Raw genomic sequence first — 14,664 nt, forward strand, 5'->3', positions numbered from 1 at the left:
TCTGCCTGGCTGCAACTATGCAGGTTTTTGCAGAGTGCTTTAAAGTGTCCATCAATGCATCCTTTGATGGCTTAACTTTCTTTGGTCCATCAGTAAAGGAGGCACTAACCTGCAGTGAGCAGGAAGGCAAGACCTTGTGAGCTGTGGGAATCAAGTTTCCTATCCCTCAGCAGTCCTTTCTAAGACACAACGAGGGACTAGGAAATTATGGTTCCAGAAGTTGTAGTCTTCCTTTCAGGATGTTCATGACGAGCCTTCTTCTAGAGGTCGGGGGAGAGGTTCAATGGCAGGTGCCGCACCAGAGGCAGAGGGGGTCTGCAAAATCAGGGCTCCAGGGGACCCTTCTCTGAGAAGCCCTTCCAGCGCTTCTGATGCACTGCCTGACTGTCCTGCCCTGGGGGACAGTCAGGGGTCATTTGTCACTGCATCCTTTGGCCTGGGCAAGCATTACAAGAGATTGCTGGGTGCTAAACATTGTTTCCAGGAGCTATTTCATTCCCTTTTCCCAATCCCCCACCAATCAGGAAATGCCTCCTAGATGTGCCACCCCATCAGAAGGAGTTAGCAAGAAGTGCTCAAGCTTCTTCAGAAGAGAGACATCCAAGAGGCCCCCCAGGACAATGAGAATCTGGATCTTACTCTCACGTTTTTTTTTGGTGCCAAAGAAGACAGGAGTCCTACGTCCAATTCTGGACCTAAGCAAGTTAAATATCTCCATCAAGAAGTCCAAGTTCTGGATGGTCACTGTTAGTCCATTGTGCCTCTACTGCACAAGGACGACTGGATGTGCTCTGTGGATTTCCAGGATGCATACTGTCATATAAATATAGACAGGCACTCCACGAGACATATCCTGTTTCACGTAGGGGCCGATCATTACCAATTAAGGATCCTGTCTTTAGGTCTGACCACAGCCCCCTGGGTGTTCACCAAGTGCATGGCAGTGGTGGCAGCTCACCTGAGATTGCAGGGATTCCAGGTGTTTTCTTACCTCAGTGATTGGCTCCTCACAGCTCCCACCAAGGATTGACTGGTCATGGCCACTCAGTATGTTCTTTGTCTGTTTGACCAGCTAGGAATTCTATAGGTTCATAGGTTGGTACTAGCCTATCAGCCCTAGGGCCTATACAAGCCTAGCCATAACAATTCCCTGGATATTTCTTCCCACAATATTTACTTCACTGGATCCCTGTCTAGCAGGGTGACTGACATGATCCCCGGGGTGAATTTCCAATCTCCCATCCAATCGTCAGGGTTCCTTTTGAAGAGGACCAAGGAGGTGCTCTGCTTGACATGTATGGGCAGTCTCTTCCAGAGGATAGGGAATTTCTGGGTCAGGAATCTATCCCTCCAGCATGTTTTGTTCATTGTGATGACAAGGTTTAGATCCCTGGAGCATGTGGCTCTGAGGGATTGGGATTTCTTTAAGTGGAGCATGTCCAACAGCTCAGGGTTTGACATGGCCTTGTATGTTAAGCAGAGATCGCCTCTGAGTAGACGATATGCCACAGCGTATAGCTGGAGTTTTTTTAGATGGTCAGTATAGGGCATCTGCTTTAGGCCTGTGATTCTTTTAGTGAGGTATTTCTGTGGCCTTTCCAGCTGTTGCAGATGTCTTGAGGTACATACCAAACGGGGCGTTGTACTCTATAATGGGTCTAATGAGGGATGAGTACAGTGGGACAATGACCTCCTTTTTTTCTGGATGAAAAGCCCTTAGTGATGAAGTATGCCACATAGAAGGGATTTCCTGACTGTTGTGGCAATGTGGTTATCGAAGGTAAAACCACTGTCCACCTGTGTCCCTAAGTCTCTCATCACACTTTCAGTGTTTAGTGTACTGCCACCTATATGGTAATTCATGGGTACATTTTTTTCCAAAGGGGGGATAACTATACATTTTTTGGCATTAAGCTTGAGCCCATGGCTCTGGCACCAAGCATCTATTTCTGTAAGGCCCTTTTGCAGAATATCCGCATCATTTGGGGATTCAATAATGGCTCCCAGTTTGCAGTCATCTGCGAACGTTGTTAGCCAGAGTCCCTTAGTGTTGGCCTGTACTTCAGAGAAGTAGATGCCAAACAAGAGCGGTCCCAGGACTTGAACCCTGAGGTATTTCACATGTCTGGAGCTGTATTTAGAGTCTGCTACTTTTACAGTCTGGGTTCTGTCAGTAAGCCAGTCGGCAACCCATCGAGTGACGTAGGGATTTATGCCCAGCTTAGTAAGTTTATCTGTGATTCCAGAGTGGGGGATGGTGTTGAAGGTCTTGGCAAGGTCCAGATAGGCTGTCCTTACCCTCGTCCACAGCTCTGGAGACTGATTCGAAGAATTCAGTCAGGTTCAGGAGACAAGATCAGCCCTTCACAAACCCAAACTGGGTGGGGTCCAGTGTTTGAATGTTGCCACTGTCTTTGTTTATAAGTTCCATGATGATGCGTTCCATGCCCCTACAGATCAGGCTCGTCAGACTGATGGGATGCTAGTTCCCAGGATCCAAGGTGGATCCCCCCTTGTGGAGTGGGATAACTGTAGCTGTGCGCCACTCAGTGGGCACGAAGCCTGAGGCGAGGCTGTGATTAAACATGACACTTAGGTGAGGTGCCAGTTCATTTTTGTAGTTCATGTAGTACACAGCCTGGGATGTCATGTGGTCCCATGGATGCTGTATTCTTAGCTTTGGAGAGTGCGGTTTCTACCTGTGTGTCGGTGATTACCGGAATTTGGCAATCTTTTGGTATTGAGATGGGCCCTTTAGGGGGAGAGAGGGGGGTGAAGTTGGCACTAAATCAATCTGCCAGGATATTGGCAATATCCTTAGGATCATGGCCTCGCGACAAATCAGATAAGAGCATGTGCCCCTTTGTTTGCTGTTGTACTACACAACCGCCATGTTACTGTGAATCTACCCAAGTCAAATCTGATTCTATCCCAAAGCTTGGAGTTTATTGGCATCCAGCTGGACACTGTGTCAGAGATTGCAGCATTACCTCTCAGGCATGTACAACTAATCAGATCTCATGTTCAGTGCCTCATAGATCTGTCTTGTCCTCAGGTCCGGCTCATTCTCAGGGCCTTAGGGTCCATTGTGGCAACAATCTGTCTGGTGCCATTAGCCAGGTTTTACATGAGGGGTTCTACAGTGGACTCTAGGAGTCCAGTGGTCTTCTCTGTCTCATCCGATGACAGCTTTCATCTGCCTCACCGCAGTGTGCAGGCATCATCTCCTTTGGTGGATTCAGTCTCCTGGTCTCGCAGGCAGACCCTTTTTTGTTCCTCCCTCAAGCATCACTGTGACCACGGATGCATCCCTGCTGGGGTGGGGGGAGCATTGCCAGGCAAAGATGGTCCAAGGTACATGGTCCCCTGCAGAGACCAAACTGCACATAAGTGTACTGAAGATGAGAGCAGTTCTTCTCGCATTGCAAGTTTTTCAGGACTGCTTCCCTCTGAGTACCATTGCAGTGCACTCAGATAACATGGCTGTTGTGTAGTACAACTGCAAACAAGGGGGCACATGCTCCTGTCTGCTTTGTCACAAGGCCATGAGAGTGTGGGAATGGGCAATGACCTCTGGGCGCTTTCTCCTTGCAATGCACATTCCCAGGGAGTCCAGTGTGTTAGCAGACAAACTCAGCAGGGCTATCCTGAGTCCTCACAAGTGGTCCCTGAATCCCTCATTGGCGAGAGATATTTTCCTTCTCTAGGGTCATCCAAGCTGCGATCTGTTGGCTTCCCCTCACAATCACAAATGCAGCCAGTATTTTGCCCTGACCCCCCCCCCCCAGTCATGGAGTCCCTCAGGGATGCACTAGTTCGCAATTGGCCTCCGAGTCTCCTTTATGCCTACCCACCTCTCATTCCCATAGTGCTTCAGAAAGCTCAACTACTCAAGGCTTCCTTGATCCTCATCACCCCCTTCTGGCCTCAGCAGGTGTGGTTCCCCCCTCTTAAGGTCTCATCTAAAGTACCCCCCTTGGGTACCAGATCCCCATCTGGATCTGATTTCTCCTCACCTTTTGATCCCAAACCTTCAAACTCTTCATCTGACTATGAGATTTGTCCACTTCCCATAATTCTAAACCAGCCCAGGCTTGCCTCGCCCATCAGAGACATTCTTTTGGCTTCTCAGAAGGCTTCCACTAGAAGGATCTGTGGTAGTAAATGGAAAAGATTCTCTATTTGGGCCAAGCAGTGGAATCTGGATCTTTTTTGGCTCCCATTCCAGACATCTTATTATTCTTGTCTTCTCTCTTTCAGGACTGAGCTAGTTTCTACACTGTTAAGCTGCAGTTGGTGGCCATTTCTAATTTTCATGTTTGTGAGGAACCTGCCTTTTCTTCTCGCCTTTGTAAGGCCTTTTTGAAAGGATTTTTCCTGCTTAGGCCTCCTTTCAAAGATCCTTCTCCTTCTTGGGACCTTTACTTGGTGCTGCAGTCTCTTACACAGAGTCCCTTTGAGCCTGCTGCAACTTGTGATGTGACGTTCCTGTCATGGAAGACTGCCTTTCTGTGGCTATAATATTGGCAAGATGAATTTCTGAGTTGCAGGCTCTCTCTATTAAGCCTTCATACATGATTTTTCATAGGGACCGAGTGGCTCTCCAGACTAACCCCTCCTTCATGCCCAAGGTGGCCACTGAGACCAATTTGAATCTATCCATTCAGTTGCCAGTTTTCTTCCCCAACTTCTCCAATAAAGGGGACTATTTGCTGCCCACACTTGATGTATATAGACAACTGCAATTCTACTTGGACAGAACAAAGAGCTTTTGCAAATCTGACCAGCTGTTTATGGCCTTTTCTCTTAACAGACAGGGTCGGGGGTATCAAAGATTACTATATTTCATTGAATTTCCAAATGTTTTTCTGCAGTTTATTCTTCTAAAGGATTTTGTCCCTACCAGGACCAGTCAGAGCTCATTCCACTAGATCTGTGGCTACATCAGTAGCCTATTTGGCCTGACATTTTTTATATGAGATTTATGCGGTGGCCACCTGGTCTACTCCTCACACTTTTGTTACTCATTATAAGTTCAACATAATTTCCAGGAACAGGGTTTATTTTTGCCTCCACAGTTCTTTGGCATGTCATTCTATTAGGCCACCCAAGAATTTATGGTAACTGAAGACTCTGAGCCAAGAGTGAGGAATAGTGACGTGGATAACATCAGATGAAAGTTATGTACTTACGATAACTTAGCATCTGCGTTATCCTATGTCAGTATTCATCACTATCCCCCCCACCCCTGTCCGTTCTGCCATGGTTGTTTTCTAGCTCTAGGGAAAACTCGATCTGAGGGGTTAGAGGGCAGCAAGGGATTATGGGAGTGGGAGGAGCTTGAGCCTAGGGTCTGTTTGATAAATTGTCGGCTCGGATCCGATGTCGGATCCTATGACCCAAGAGTGATGAATAGTGACATAGGATAACATAGATGCTAAGTTATGGTAAGCACATAACTCTTTTTTAAGGCATCCTGTCCGGAGATACTTAGAAAATAGTGAACCATAAAACTAATAAAAGGCAGATCCGCTACAGAGGAACCATCAGCTTTAATATAAAATACACACTGACTGAGCGCTTTCACCCACAATTGGGCTTCTTCAGAGTCAGTACACATTAACAAAATGAACACAAAATACCAATTGTGTTTAATTGGTATTTAAGTGTTCATTTTGTTAGTGTACTGACTCTGAGAAGCCCAACTGTGGGTGAAAGCACTCAGTCAAGTATGTATTTTATATTAAAGCTGATGGTTCCTCTGTAGCAGATCTGCCTTTTCTTATTAGTTTTATGATCCTCTCCAGAGATCTTGTTGCAAAATCTTCACTTTGCAGTCTCCTTTCTGCAGAGCCTGAGGTTCACTATAAATTTTTAAAGGTCCTTTCTGATTTCTTCTCAGGATCATGTCTTTCTGGGGTGCAGTATCCAGACTGTTCCTATGCTGGCATCCCTTTATCCTCCCAAGGCCCTAACTCTCATTACCTTTTTTCAGTCCCTTCTTCCTCTGAGAACAGCAAGGGAATTTGAGAGCTCTGGGGTTCATGGCTTCCACAATTCCTATACTTCCTTCTGTTAAACTCTACATAAGAAAACTACAGTGGTTTCTACAGTCTTTGGCTTCAGCATTCTCATCCTCTCGATTTCTTAATTCCTGTTCTCTCTTGTCTCAAGCAGGAACTTCAGTGGTGGATTCAGCAGTTGCCTTTCAGTCCAGGACTCCCTTTTTTATCCACCTCTTCCCTCTCAGGAGCTATTCACACATTCCTCAGATGTGAGATGGGGAGCAGCTTTCGGCTCCCTAAAGTTGCACGAAGTCTGGTCCCTTGTTCAACAAAAAGATCCCATCAACATCAAGGAGATGAGAGCTCTTCTGCTGGCTGTTCAGACCTTTCATCCTATTTTCTCCCCAGGACTTCTCAGGATGTTTATAGACAATACCACAGTGATGTGGTATGTCAACAAACAGGGGCTACATGGTCTTATATTCTTTGTCGGTTGGCACTCCTAATGTGGGAGCTAGCTATCCAGTTCCAAGTGACTCTTCAGGCAGTTTACATTCCTTCAGGTCAAAACATTGTGGCAGACACTTTGAGTAGACCATAACTCAATCCCATGAATGGATGCTTCACAGGGATGTGTTTCTGAACATTGTCCACCAGTGGGGTACTCCTCAAACGGATCTTTTTGCTTCCCCTCTGAACAGATAACCTCACCTACTTTGTGCGAGAGTCCCAGGTCCTCTAGTTTGGAAGGTGGACATCCTCTCTCTTTCTTGGAAGGGGATGTTTCTTTGTGCTTTCCCTCCCCTTCCCCTCATTCCAAAAGTCCTATTCAAAATTCAACAGGATGCTCCCAAAATCTTGTTGGTGACTCCATTTTGGCCGAGACAGCATTGGTTCCCTCTGTCCTTGGCTAAATGCAGAAGAAGTCATCACAAGTTATCTGACAAGGGTGTACCTACTCACACAAGACAAGGGATATCTTATCCATCCCCACCTGTCTACTCTTCAGCTGACATTGTGGGTGATAAGATTTTGATTCCACATAGATACCTTTTTTTCTGAGGATGTGTTTAGGGTCCTGCAGGAAGCCAGGAAACCAACTACTAGGAAATCCTACTTATCCAAATAGAAGAGGTTTTTTGTTTGTTGTCTTTCTCATAACCTGGATCCACTTTTTGTGGATATTCCTTTGGTTGTGTCTTGTGTGAATTGCTCAATGCTAGATTAGCGTATTCTTCTGTTAAGGCCCACTTATCAGCTATTTCTGCTTGTCTGCCTTTATCACCACCTTTAGCTTCTAGATTTGAAGCTAAACAATTCCTTAAAGGCATCCTTCATGTTAGGCCTTCCAGGAAGCCTGTTCTTTCTCCCTGGGATCCTAATTTTGTTTCAGGAAAATTGACCCAGGCTCCTTTTGAGCCTGCAGCTCAGGTTCCTTGCAACATTGCTATTTGAAGACTGTATTTTGTTAGCCCTTACTTCTGCCAGACAGGTGTCTGAGCGCCAAGCTGTTATGGCTTGTCCTCCTTTTGTGTTGTTTTATGAGGACAGGGTGTCCCTTTGCACTAGTCCTTCTTTTATGCTCAAGGTGGTGAATGAGTTGTCTGTTAAATCAGTCTATTCATTTTCCCAGTTTTTCCCCTTCTCCGCAGTCTGCTAGTGAGAAGGTGCTGCAAAAGTTGGATGTGCATAGACAACTCAAATTTTATTTGGATAAGTAGAAGACTTTTTGTAAATCTGATCAGCTCTTTGTTTCCTTTCATCCTAGGTCCGTAGGATTGGCTGTGCCCAAGTAAACTATTTAGTCTTGGATTTCTAAAGCCATTTCTTTTTGTTCCTCTCATGATAAGAGCCGTCCTTCTTCTGTTAAGCCACATTCTACTAGAGCTGTGGCTTATTCTGGTGATTTTTTTCAAGGTTTTGGATATTAACTCCAGTCTTGAGCAGCTACCTGGACTTCAGTGCATAGTTTTACCAAGCACTACAGGTTGGATGGAATTTCCAGAACTTGAGCTGGTTTTGCTTAGGCCATCCTTGATGGCTTACTAGAGAGCTCTGCTGGTCCTCCTTGCATCTCTGCTTCCTGAGCATTGGCACTCTTCCTAGTGTAATGAATACTCTAACAGTGAAATGGAAGGACATAGTATAGTTGTGTAAAATCTTACCATAACTGTAGATGTCCTTCTCTTCACTGTTGCAGTATTCACTTCCTCCTTCCATCCCCCGGTCCATTACATTTCTGGATATACTGATTACCTTTCTTTTCCTTGGACTGACGCTCTTACTGGAGCTCTCACTTCTAAGGATGGCACGTCCAAACGTCACCTTTATACCCAATACTACGCAAGCATCATATGTGTGACATATGGCGTACTGTAAAGCAACCTAAAGGCTTTGGTATACTGGCTGGAAGTCGGCCTGCCCTTGGCAGAAGATCCCTAGTGTAATGAATACTGCAAAAGTGAAGAGGCAGACAGTCTACCTTTATGGTAAGATTTTACACAACCGTACTTTCCTCAAAACTGCCTGTAGCTGTGCATGCTGTGTGAGAGTATGTATATTTGTTCCTTGTGATGGGATAGCACATTTAGGATGACTTTCTATGCCTTGCACCCATTGCATGCAAGTGCTGTGTTGTTCAGGAAAATTTTCTGATGAAGTTCTGTTAGATAGTGATAAAAGAGCAAAAGTGCTAATTAGTCTCAGGGTGTTTGCCGAACCATCTATTTGAGTTGCTCAGGAAAAAAGAATGTAAACCACTGAGAGCAAATCACATTTAATTAGCTATTCTTTAATCATGAAGCAGAATTCTTGTATCTATAATTTTCTTTGTTTTTGGCCGTATTTTATCATAAAAGAGAATTGTTAGTTTTATAAACTATACATAGTACATAACAACAGTGAACAAATAAGTGAATCAAGCACTGTCTTGTAGGTTATGGAGAAGGATTTACAGAAATAATCATGAAAGGAAATCCAAAGGAAATGAAATTTTTAGCCTTCTACATCAGGTGAGTGCAACTACATTTAATGTGCTCATTACTTGAAAGTCGTGATGTATTTTTAATTGTGAATCTGTAGAAAAATATGTATGTAATAACCATGTAAATGAGCCACAAGCAAAGGTTAACATATTTAAGAATATAGCTCATTTATCATTACAGTCATCTACCCAATGGTATTCTGTTCCTCAGCCTTTGCAGGGAAGTAAAAACATCAGGCATGTGTCTGTTCATAGGTGGGTACTAGGCTATCGGCCCAAGGGCCTATGTAAGCCTAGCCAGCAAGGTACCATAGCTTACACCACCCAAGAAAGTTATTTTCCTGTGCCACTGTCCAGCAGAGACACAGAAGTGATCCCCGGGGTGTATTTCCTATTTCCCATCCACTCATCAAGATTTTTCTTGAAGAGTGCTAATGAAGAACTTTGCTTGACATAGATCGGTAGCTTGTTCCAGAGACTAGGAAGTCTCTGGGACAGGAATCTATCCCTCCAGCATGTCCTATTTATTGTGGTGACAAGGTTTAGGTCCCTAGAGCGTGTAGCTTGGAGGGATTGGGATTTCTTTAAGTGTAGCATGTCCAACAGCTCTGGGTTTGACATAGCTTTACATGTTAGGCAGAGATCACCTCGGGGTAGACGATATGCTACGGAGTAAAGCTGGAGTTTTTTGAGGCGGTCAGTGTAGAGCATTTGTTTGAGGCCAGTAATCCTCTTTGTGAGGTACTTATGTGGCCTTTCCAGCTGCTGCAGATGTCTTGTGAGGTACATTCCAAAAGGGGCATTGTACTCTATAATGGGTCTAATGAGTGACGAGTAGAGGGGAACAATGACCTCTTTTTTCCTGGATGAGAACCCTTTTATGATGAGGTGTGCCACGTAGAAGGACTTCCTGACTACTGTGGCAATGTGACTATTGTGACTATTAAAGAAGAGACTACTGTCCACCTGGGTCCCAAGGTCTCTTATCACGCATTCGGTGTTAAATAATTGCTGCCTACGTGGTAGTTCATGGGTACAGAGTTTTTACCAAAGGGGATGACACTGCACTTTTTGGCATTGAGCTTGGCTTGTTAGCCAAAGAACATCTTACACTATTTATTCTTTCACACATGCTTAATGATTTTACTGTTGCAGTACAGCTTGATACCATGTTAAAAAAAACTGAGTTATTTGCACTGTATGATTGTGCAGATCCTACAAAATGTCACATTTCAGTAAGACATGTGACTGTTCCACTTTGAACTTCTAGAGCAAAATGTGGTAATCCTACAGTAAATTTTTAAAACAGGAAATATTCTTTTCTATGTATCACACATCACTTTAAAATAATAAAATAAGGACATTTCCTCTCCTTAAATCAAAATTACAGATAAGAAGTCAGCCTTCCTACTTATAGGAGAGCAATGAGGAGGTCATCTCCCTGCTTAGGCTACATTTAAATACTGTCCTTGGGGAAAGAACATTTACCAGCTTGGGTCCTTCTGCTTGGAATCACCTTCCTGCAGAGGGTAGACAGTATCAGACTGCACCAACATTTGAAAATCATTTAAAAGAACATCTAACAAATTAAGGTATATCTGCACTTGCTTTGTGGACAATGGCTAAAAAAAAAGTTTCAGCATGTCTTACAAACTGATGCTTTTTAATGTCTAATATTTTTCTATGCGCCAAATATGTTTTTATGAATTTAGCAATGCATACAATCCATGTGATTCTGTGATCTGTAAACACCAAATATATGACAATGCTTTCATGTATTTTAACAATTTATACAATGCAATTCACCATTACTATTGTAATTTTATGCATTTGCACTAAGGGGCCTGGGTCATGGCTGAAAAGGGTCTTACCTGTCCACTTACCCAGCTATCAGATTGCAAATAAATCAACTGCATGGCTAAGTTCACGCATAAATGTAAGGTATGGACATTTGTGTAAACACAAATCAAGCTTGTTTGATTTTGACTCCGTGAGAATGTTTTGAACAAAATGGGAAAAAAAATTGTTATACCTGAATACTAGTGCATGCTGAAGTCAGTAGTTATGCAGCCTATAAACCAGTAAGGTCTGCATTGCAACAGTTTGTCCACAGTATGCACATAATTACAAGGAAACTGGAACAGTCTGTTATATTCAAATAAGTGTAAAACAATTAGTATAGGCAAGCGCTACAATTTTTAGAAGATTTGCAGCACACAGTAAAGTTCAAATGTACTTTCATAAATATATCCCTTATATGCATGTACACTGGTTAGCAGTGTTTTGCTGACATCGTTTCTGTCCACCCATTCACTGCATAAGTCAATCTGGCATTGGTATAATACATTTTCAGGTGTAAATGGAATTTTAATATTTTTAAATATAGTCTTCACATATGTTATATTTGTCCAATGTGTATCATTGAGGGACAATCTACAAGCAAGACTTAGAAAATTATCCTGAATGTGTCAGTCTGTCACAGAATGTACATACATTCACTCTTACATAGCACTCTCACCAGCAGCCAATTTAAGGGAGCACCAGTTAACCTACAGCATTTCTTTGGGATGCCCCAGCTTAGAGAAAAGTAGTCAGTAGAAAATGATAAGGTAGAGAAGTCATGTCTAACCTAGTGTAGCAAGTTGAACACAGTCATAGGTCACCCATAGGTGGGGACTCCAGTAATTTCAGTCCAACCTGGCTGTATACAGAGAATATGTATCAGGACAAACATAAATTCAATACAGGATTGTCAAGAGCAGAAATATTTAGAGCAGTCCCTCTACTTCATCTGAAGAAATCTACAAGGACAAAAGTGCTTATCCAATAAAAACCTACAAAAGGACTGATCTGGTGTCAGTTTCTTTTTGAATAAGTAGGATTTAGAACTGGATTTATTTTGTTTTTAGAAATAAAATTATTTAGATGAAGGGGTTGCTGTAAATACTTGGACTCTTAATAGTCCTGTATTGTAAATTTGGCAAGCTGAAAGATGCATTTGATCTTTTAGCATTTGCTTTATCGATCTGAACAAGATGATGGCTTTCCATTTCACTGTTGCAGTATTCCTTGCTATAGGGTTCCCTGCCAAGAGCGGTCCGATGTCTGGCCAGTATACCAAAGCCTTTAGGTTGCTAAGGGTACTCTGTATGTCACACATATGCTCCCTGTTTACAGTGTAAGGCATAAAGATGTCCGGATTCACCTTCCTCAGAACTTCTTTGCCACCAGTCCGAACGCCATTTTTGAACGTCTGTCTGAACGCTTGCTTTGTTTGCTGGTTTACCAAGTCGTTTTTCAGATAAGTGCCCCATTGGGGTTTTTGCTCTTATTTCTCTATTTTTGTTTGTTGCTTGTGGGGTTCATGTCATCCAAAAAGGGTAAATGCCAGTGTGGGAGACAGATTCCTCATAAAGATCACTGCAAGCAGTGTTTATTTTGTCTCGGTGTTTCCCAGGACCATATGTCCTATTCTATTTGTCAAGCTTTTGTCCCAAAGAGACTCTGTAGTCTGCTTTCCTCTTAGACCATATATTTAGAGAGTCAACATCTTAAACTTTTATCAAAAGATGTTATGGAAGGAACTTCCTGCTTTGAGGGTCAGTCGTCCTTGAAGAAAAAGACAAAAAAATCTAGATGTGATTCTTCAGCTGTACTGCCTCTGCCAGACATCTCCGTCAAGGCTAGTGGAAGCCTGGAGGATTGCCTGGCTGATTCATTGGATTCTTCTGCCATGACCGCTTTACAGGCTGGCATGGACCCAACATCACACACGTTCCTGGAGGCTTTACTTATATCCGTTTCGGATGTTCAGGGGAACGTGGCTGATTATTACAGAAGGGCCTAGGGGTGTTCTTCAGATTTTTGTTAGAAGAGGTTCCGACTACTATTTTACAGTACCATATGGGGTCTGAACCTTCTATGTTTCATAAGTTGGATGTCCCTTTGAAGAAGAAGAAACAAAAACAAAGCATATTTCTACTGCTCCTAAGGACCTCAGAGTGACTGGCAGAATTTCTTGCAGGGTTTATTCAGTGCCCTTATGGCCATGAAGCCCCCTCAAGGAGTTTCTGTTCCAGCTTCCCCCCCTTGGTCTTCTACTCCTCTTAAGAGACCCAGGGAACAAGATTCCTTTGAGGAGGAGGGGATTCAGATGAGGAATCTCTTGCTTACTCTTCACAGATTCCTTCTCCATTAGACTAGGGTTCTGAGGAGAAGGAACCCACTAGTCCTGACACTCCTTTTTGAGGAGATTTCCTTGAGGACACAGTTTCCAGAATGACGGAATTTTTTAAATGGGATTATGCCCAGGTTTATGGGTTCAGAAAAGGTATTACGAGCTTCTGCAAATGCATTCTCTGAGACCTTATGCTGTTCCTCCTGTCTTGTATGCCTTGTTGGATTCCTTCTGTACTGGGTCTCAGGCTCCTGATTCCCAGCCTCCTGCCCCCAAGAAACCTACAAGTTTTGTAAGGTACCTGATAATTGCAAATTTCTCTATAGGTGCCCCTATGCTGACCCTTCTTTGGTGCCTGTAGCATCTGACAAGCCATCTAGGTTACTTGCTTTCGACAAAGTTGCTTCCTTCTGATAAGCACAGCAGGGCTATGGAAAGGCTGGGTAAGAAGATGTATACCTCCACTACACTTGCTTTCTAGGCTGTTAATTATAAGACCCATATGACTAGGTATATTTTGGCAAGTCTTTCTCAGGCCTGTCAGGTTATTTCCAATCTTCCTAATTCTGAAGAGAAGACTTCTGCCCTCTCCTTGTTAGGGACTTCCACTCAGGTGGCTCAACATTCTATTAAATGCAGCTGTGATGCAGCTGATGCTTCCTCTAGGGCTGCTGCTTTTGGTTCTGTGATGAGGAGGTATAGCTGGCTTAGGTTTCAACCTGTGCCTAATGATATTAAGGCAAAGTTGATGGATACTCCTCTGGACAGCAGGCATTTATTTGATGCTGCTGATTATGATTTAAGTCCCTACAGGAAAAGGGTAAGGCCTTGCAAGAGCTGAAACATAGTTTTGTTTCTTTTGTGCCTAAATTCCAATGGAATTACTATAATAAGCCAGCTTTTGTTTGTAGGCAGTCTTGCCTCCCTCTCAAAAGTAAAAAGGTGGAAACCGGCTTCTTCTGCTAAATTTACCCAGACTACATCTATGCAGAAATCTCCTTTTCCTGAAAAAAACAGCTGCTGTCTGACTATCCTGTATTTCTCAGCCACATTCCTCTTTCTGTTCATCTTTCCCTGTCTCCTCCTGTTTGGGTTAAAATTACTAAAGGTTCCTGGGTTCTTTCCATGATTCGCCAAGCGTAGTTACATGGTCTGGAAATCTCTTCCCCCTTTCATGGGCATTCCCTCAACCCCCTCAGGAACAACTAACCTTTTTTCCAGAGGTGCCTCAGGGTCTCTTGACTCAGGGAACTATTCAGGAAGTTCCAGTTTCCCAAAGGGGAAAAGAGTTGTATTCCAGAATGTTTTTGGTTCCCAGGAAAGAGGGCACTTGGGAAACCCATTCTGGATCCCTCCAATTTAAACACTTTTCTGAAGGTCCCATCCTTTCAGATGTCCCTTCAGACCTTATTTGCTCAGCTACTTCCTCAGGTTTTTTTTTTAGTTTTTCTGGACCTCAAGCATGCTTATCTTCATATTCCTATTCATTCCCTTTTCAG

General features: G+C 43.4%; 1 protein-coding gene across 4 annotated transcripts in view; it reads left to right on the forward strand.

Moving 5' to 3' along the window:
* Positions 1–14,664, forward strand: part of LOC122787576 (apoptosis-inducing factor 3-like) — a 1,199,414-nt gene that overhangs the window by 1,037,030 nt on the left and 147,720 nt on the right. For all 4 annotated transcript variants that reach the window (XM_044054360.1, XM_044054361.1, XM_044054359.1 and 1 more), the window contains one exon: positions 8,941–9,016. In XM_044054360.1, the coding sequence (XP_043910295.1) occupies positions 8,941–9,016 (76 nt within the window). The remainder of the gene's footprint in view (positions 1–8,940; positions 9,017–14,664) is intronic.

Source organism: Protopterus annectens, chromosome 13.part0 (assembly GCF_019279795.1).
Source record: "Protopterus annectens isolate FY-2018-M chromosome 13.part0, PAN1.0, whole genome shotgun sequence".
In the NCBI taxonomy this organism is placed as follows: domain Eukaryota; kingdom Metazoa; phylum Chordata; order Ceratodontiformes; family Protopteridae; genus Protopterus; species Protopterus annectens.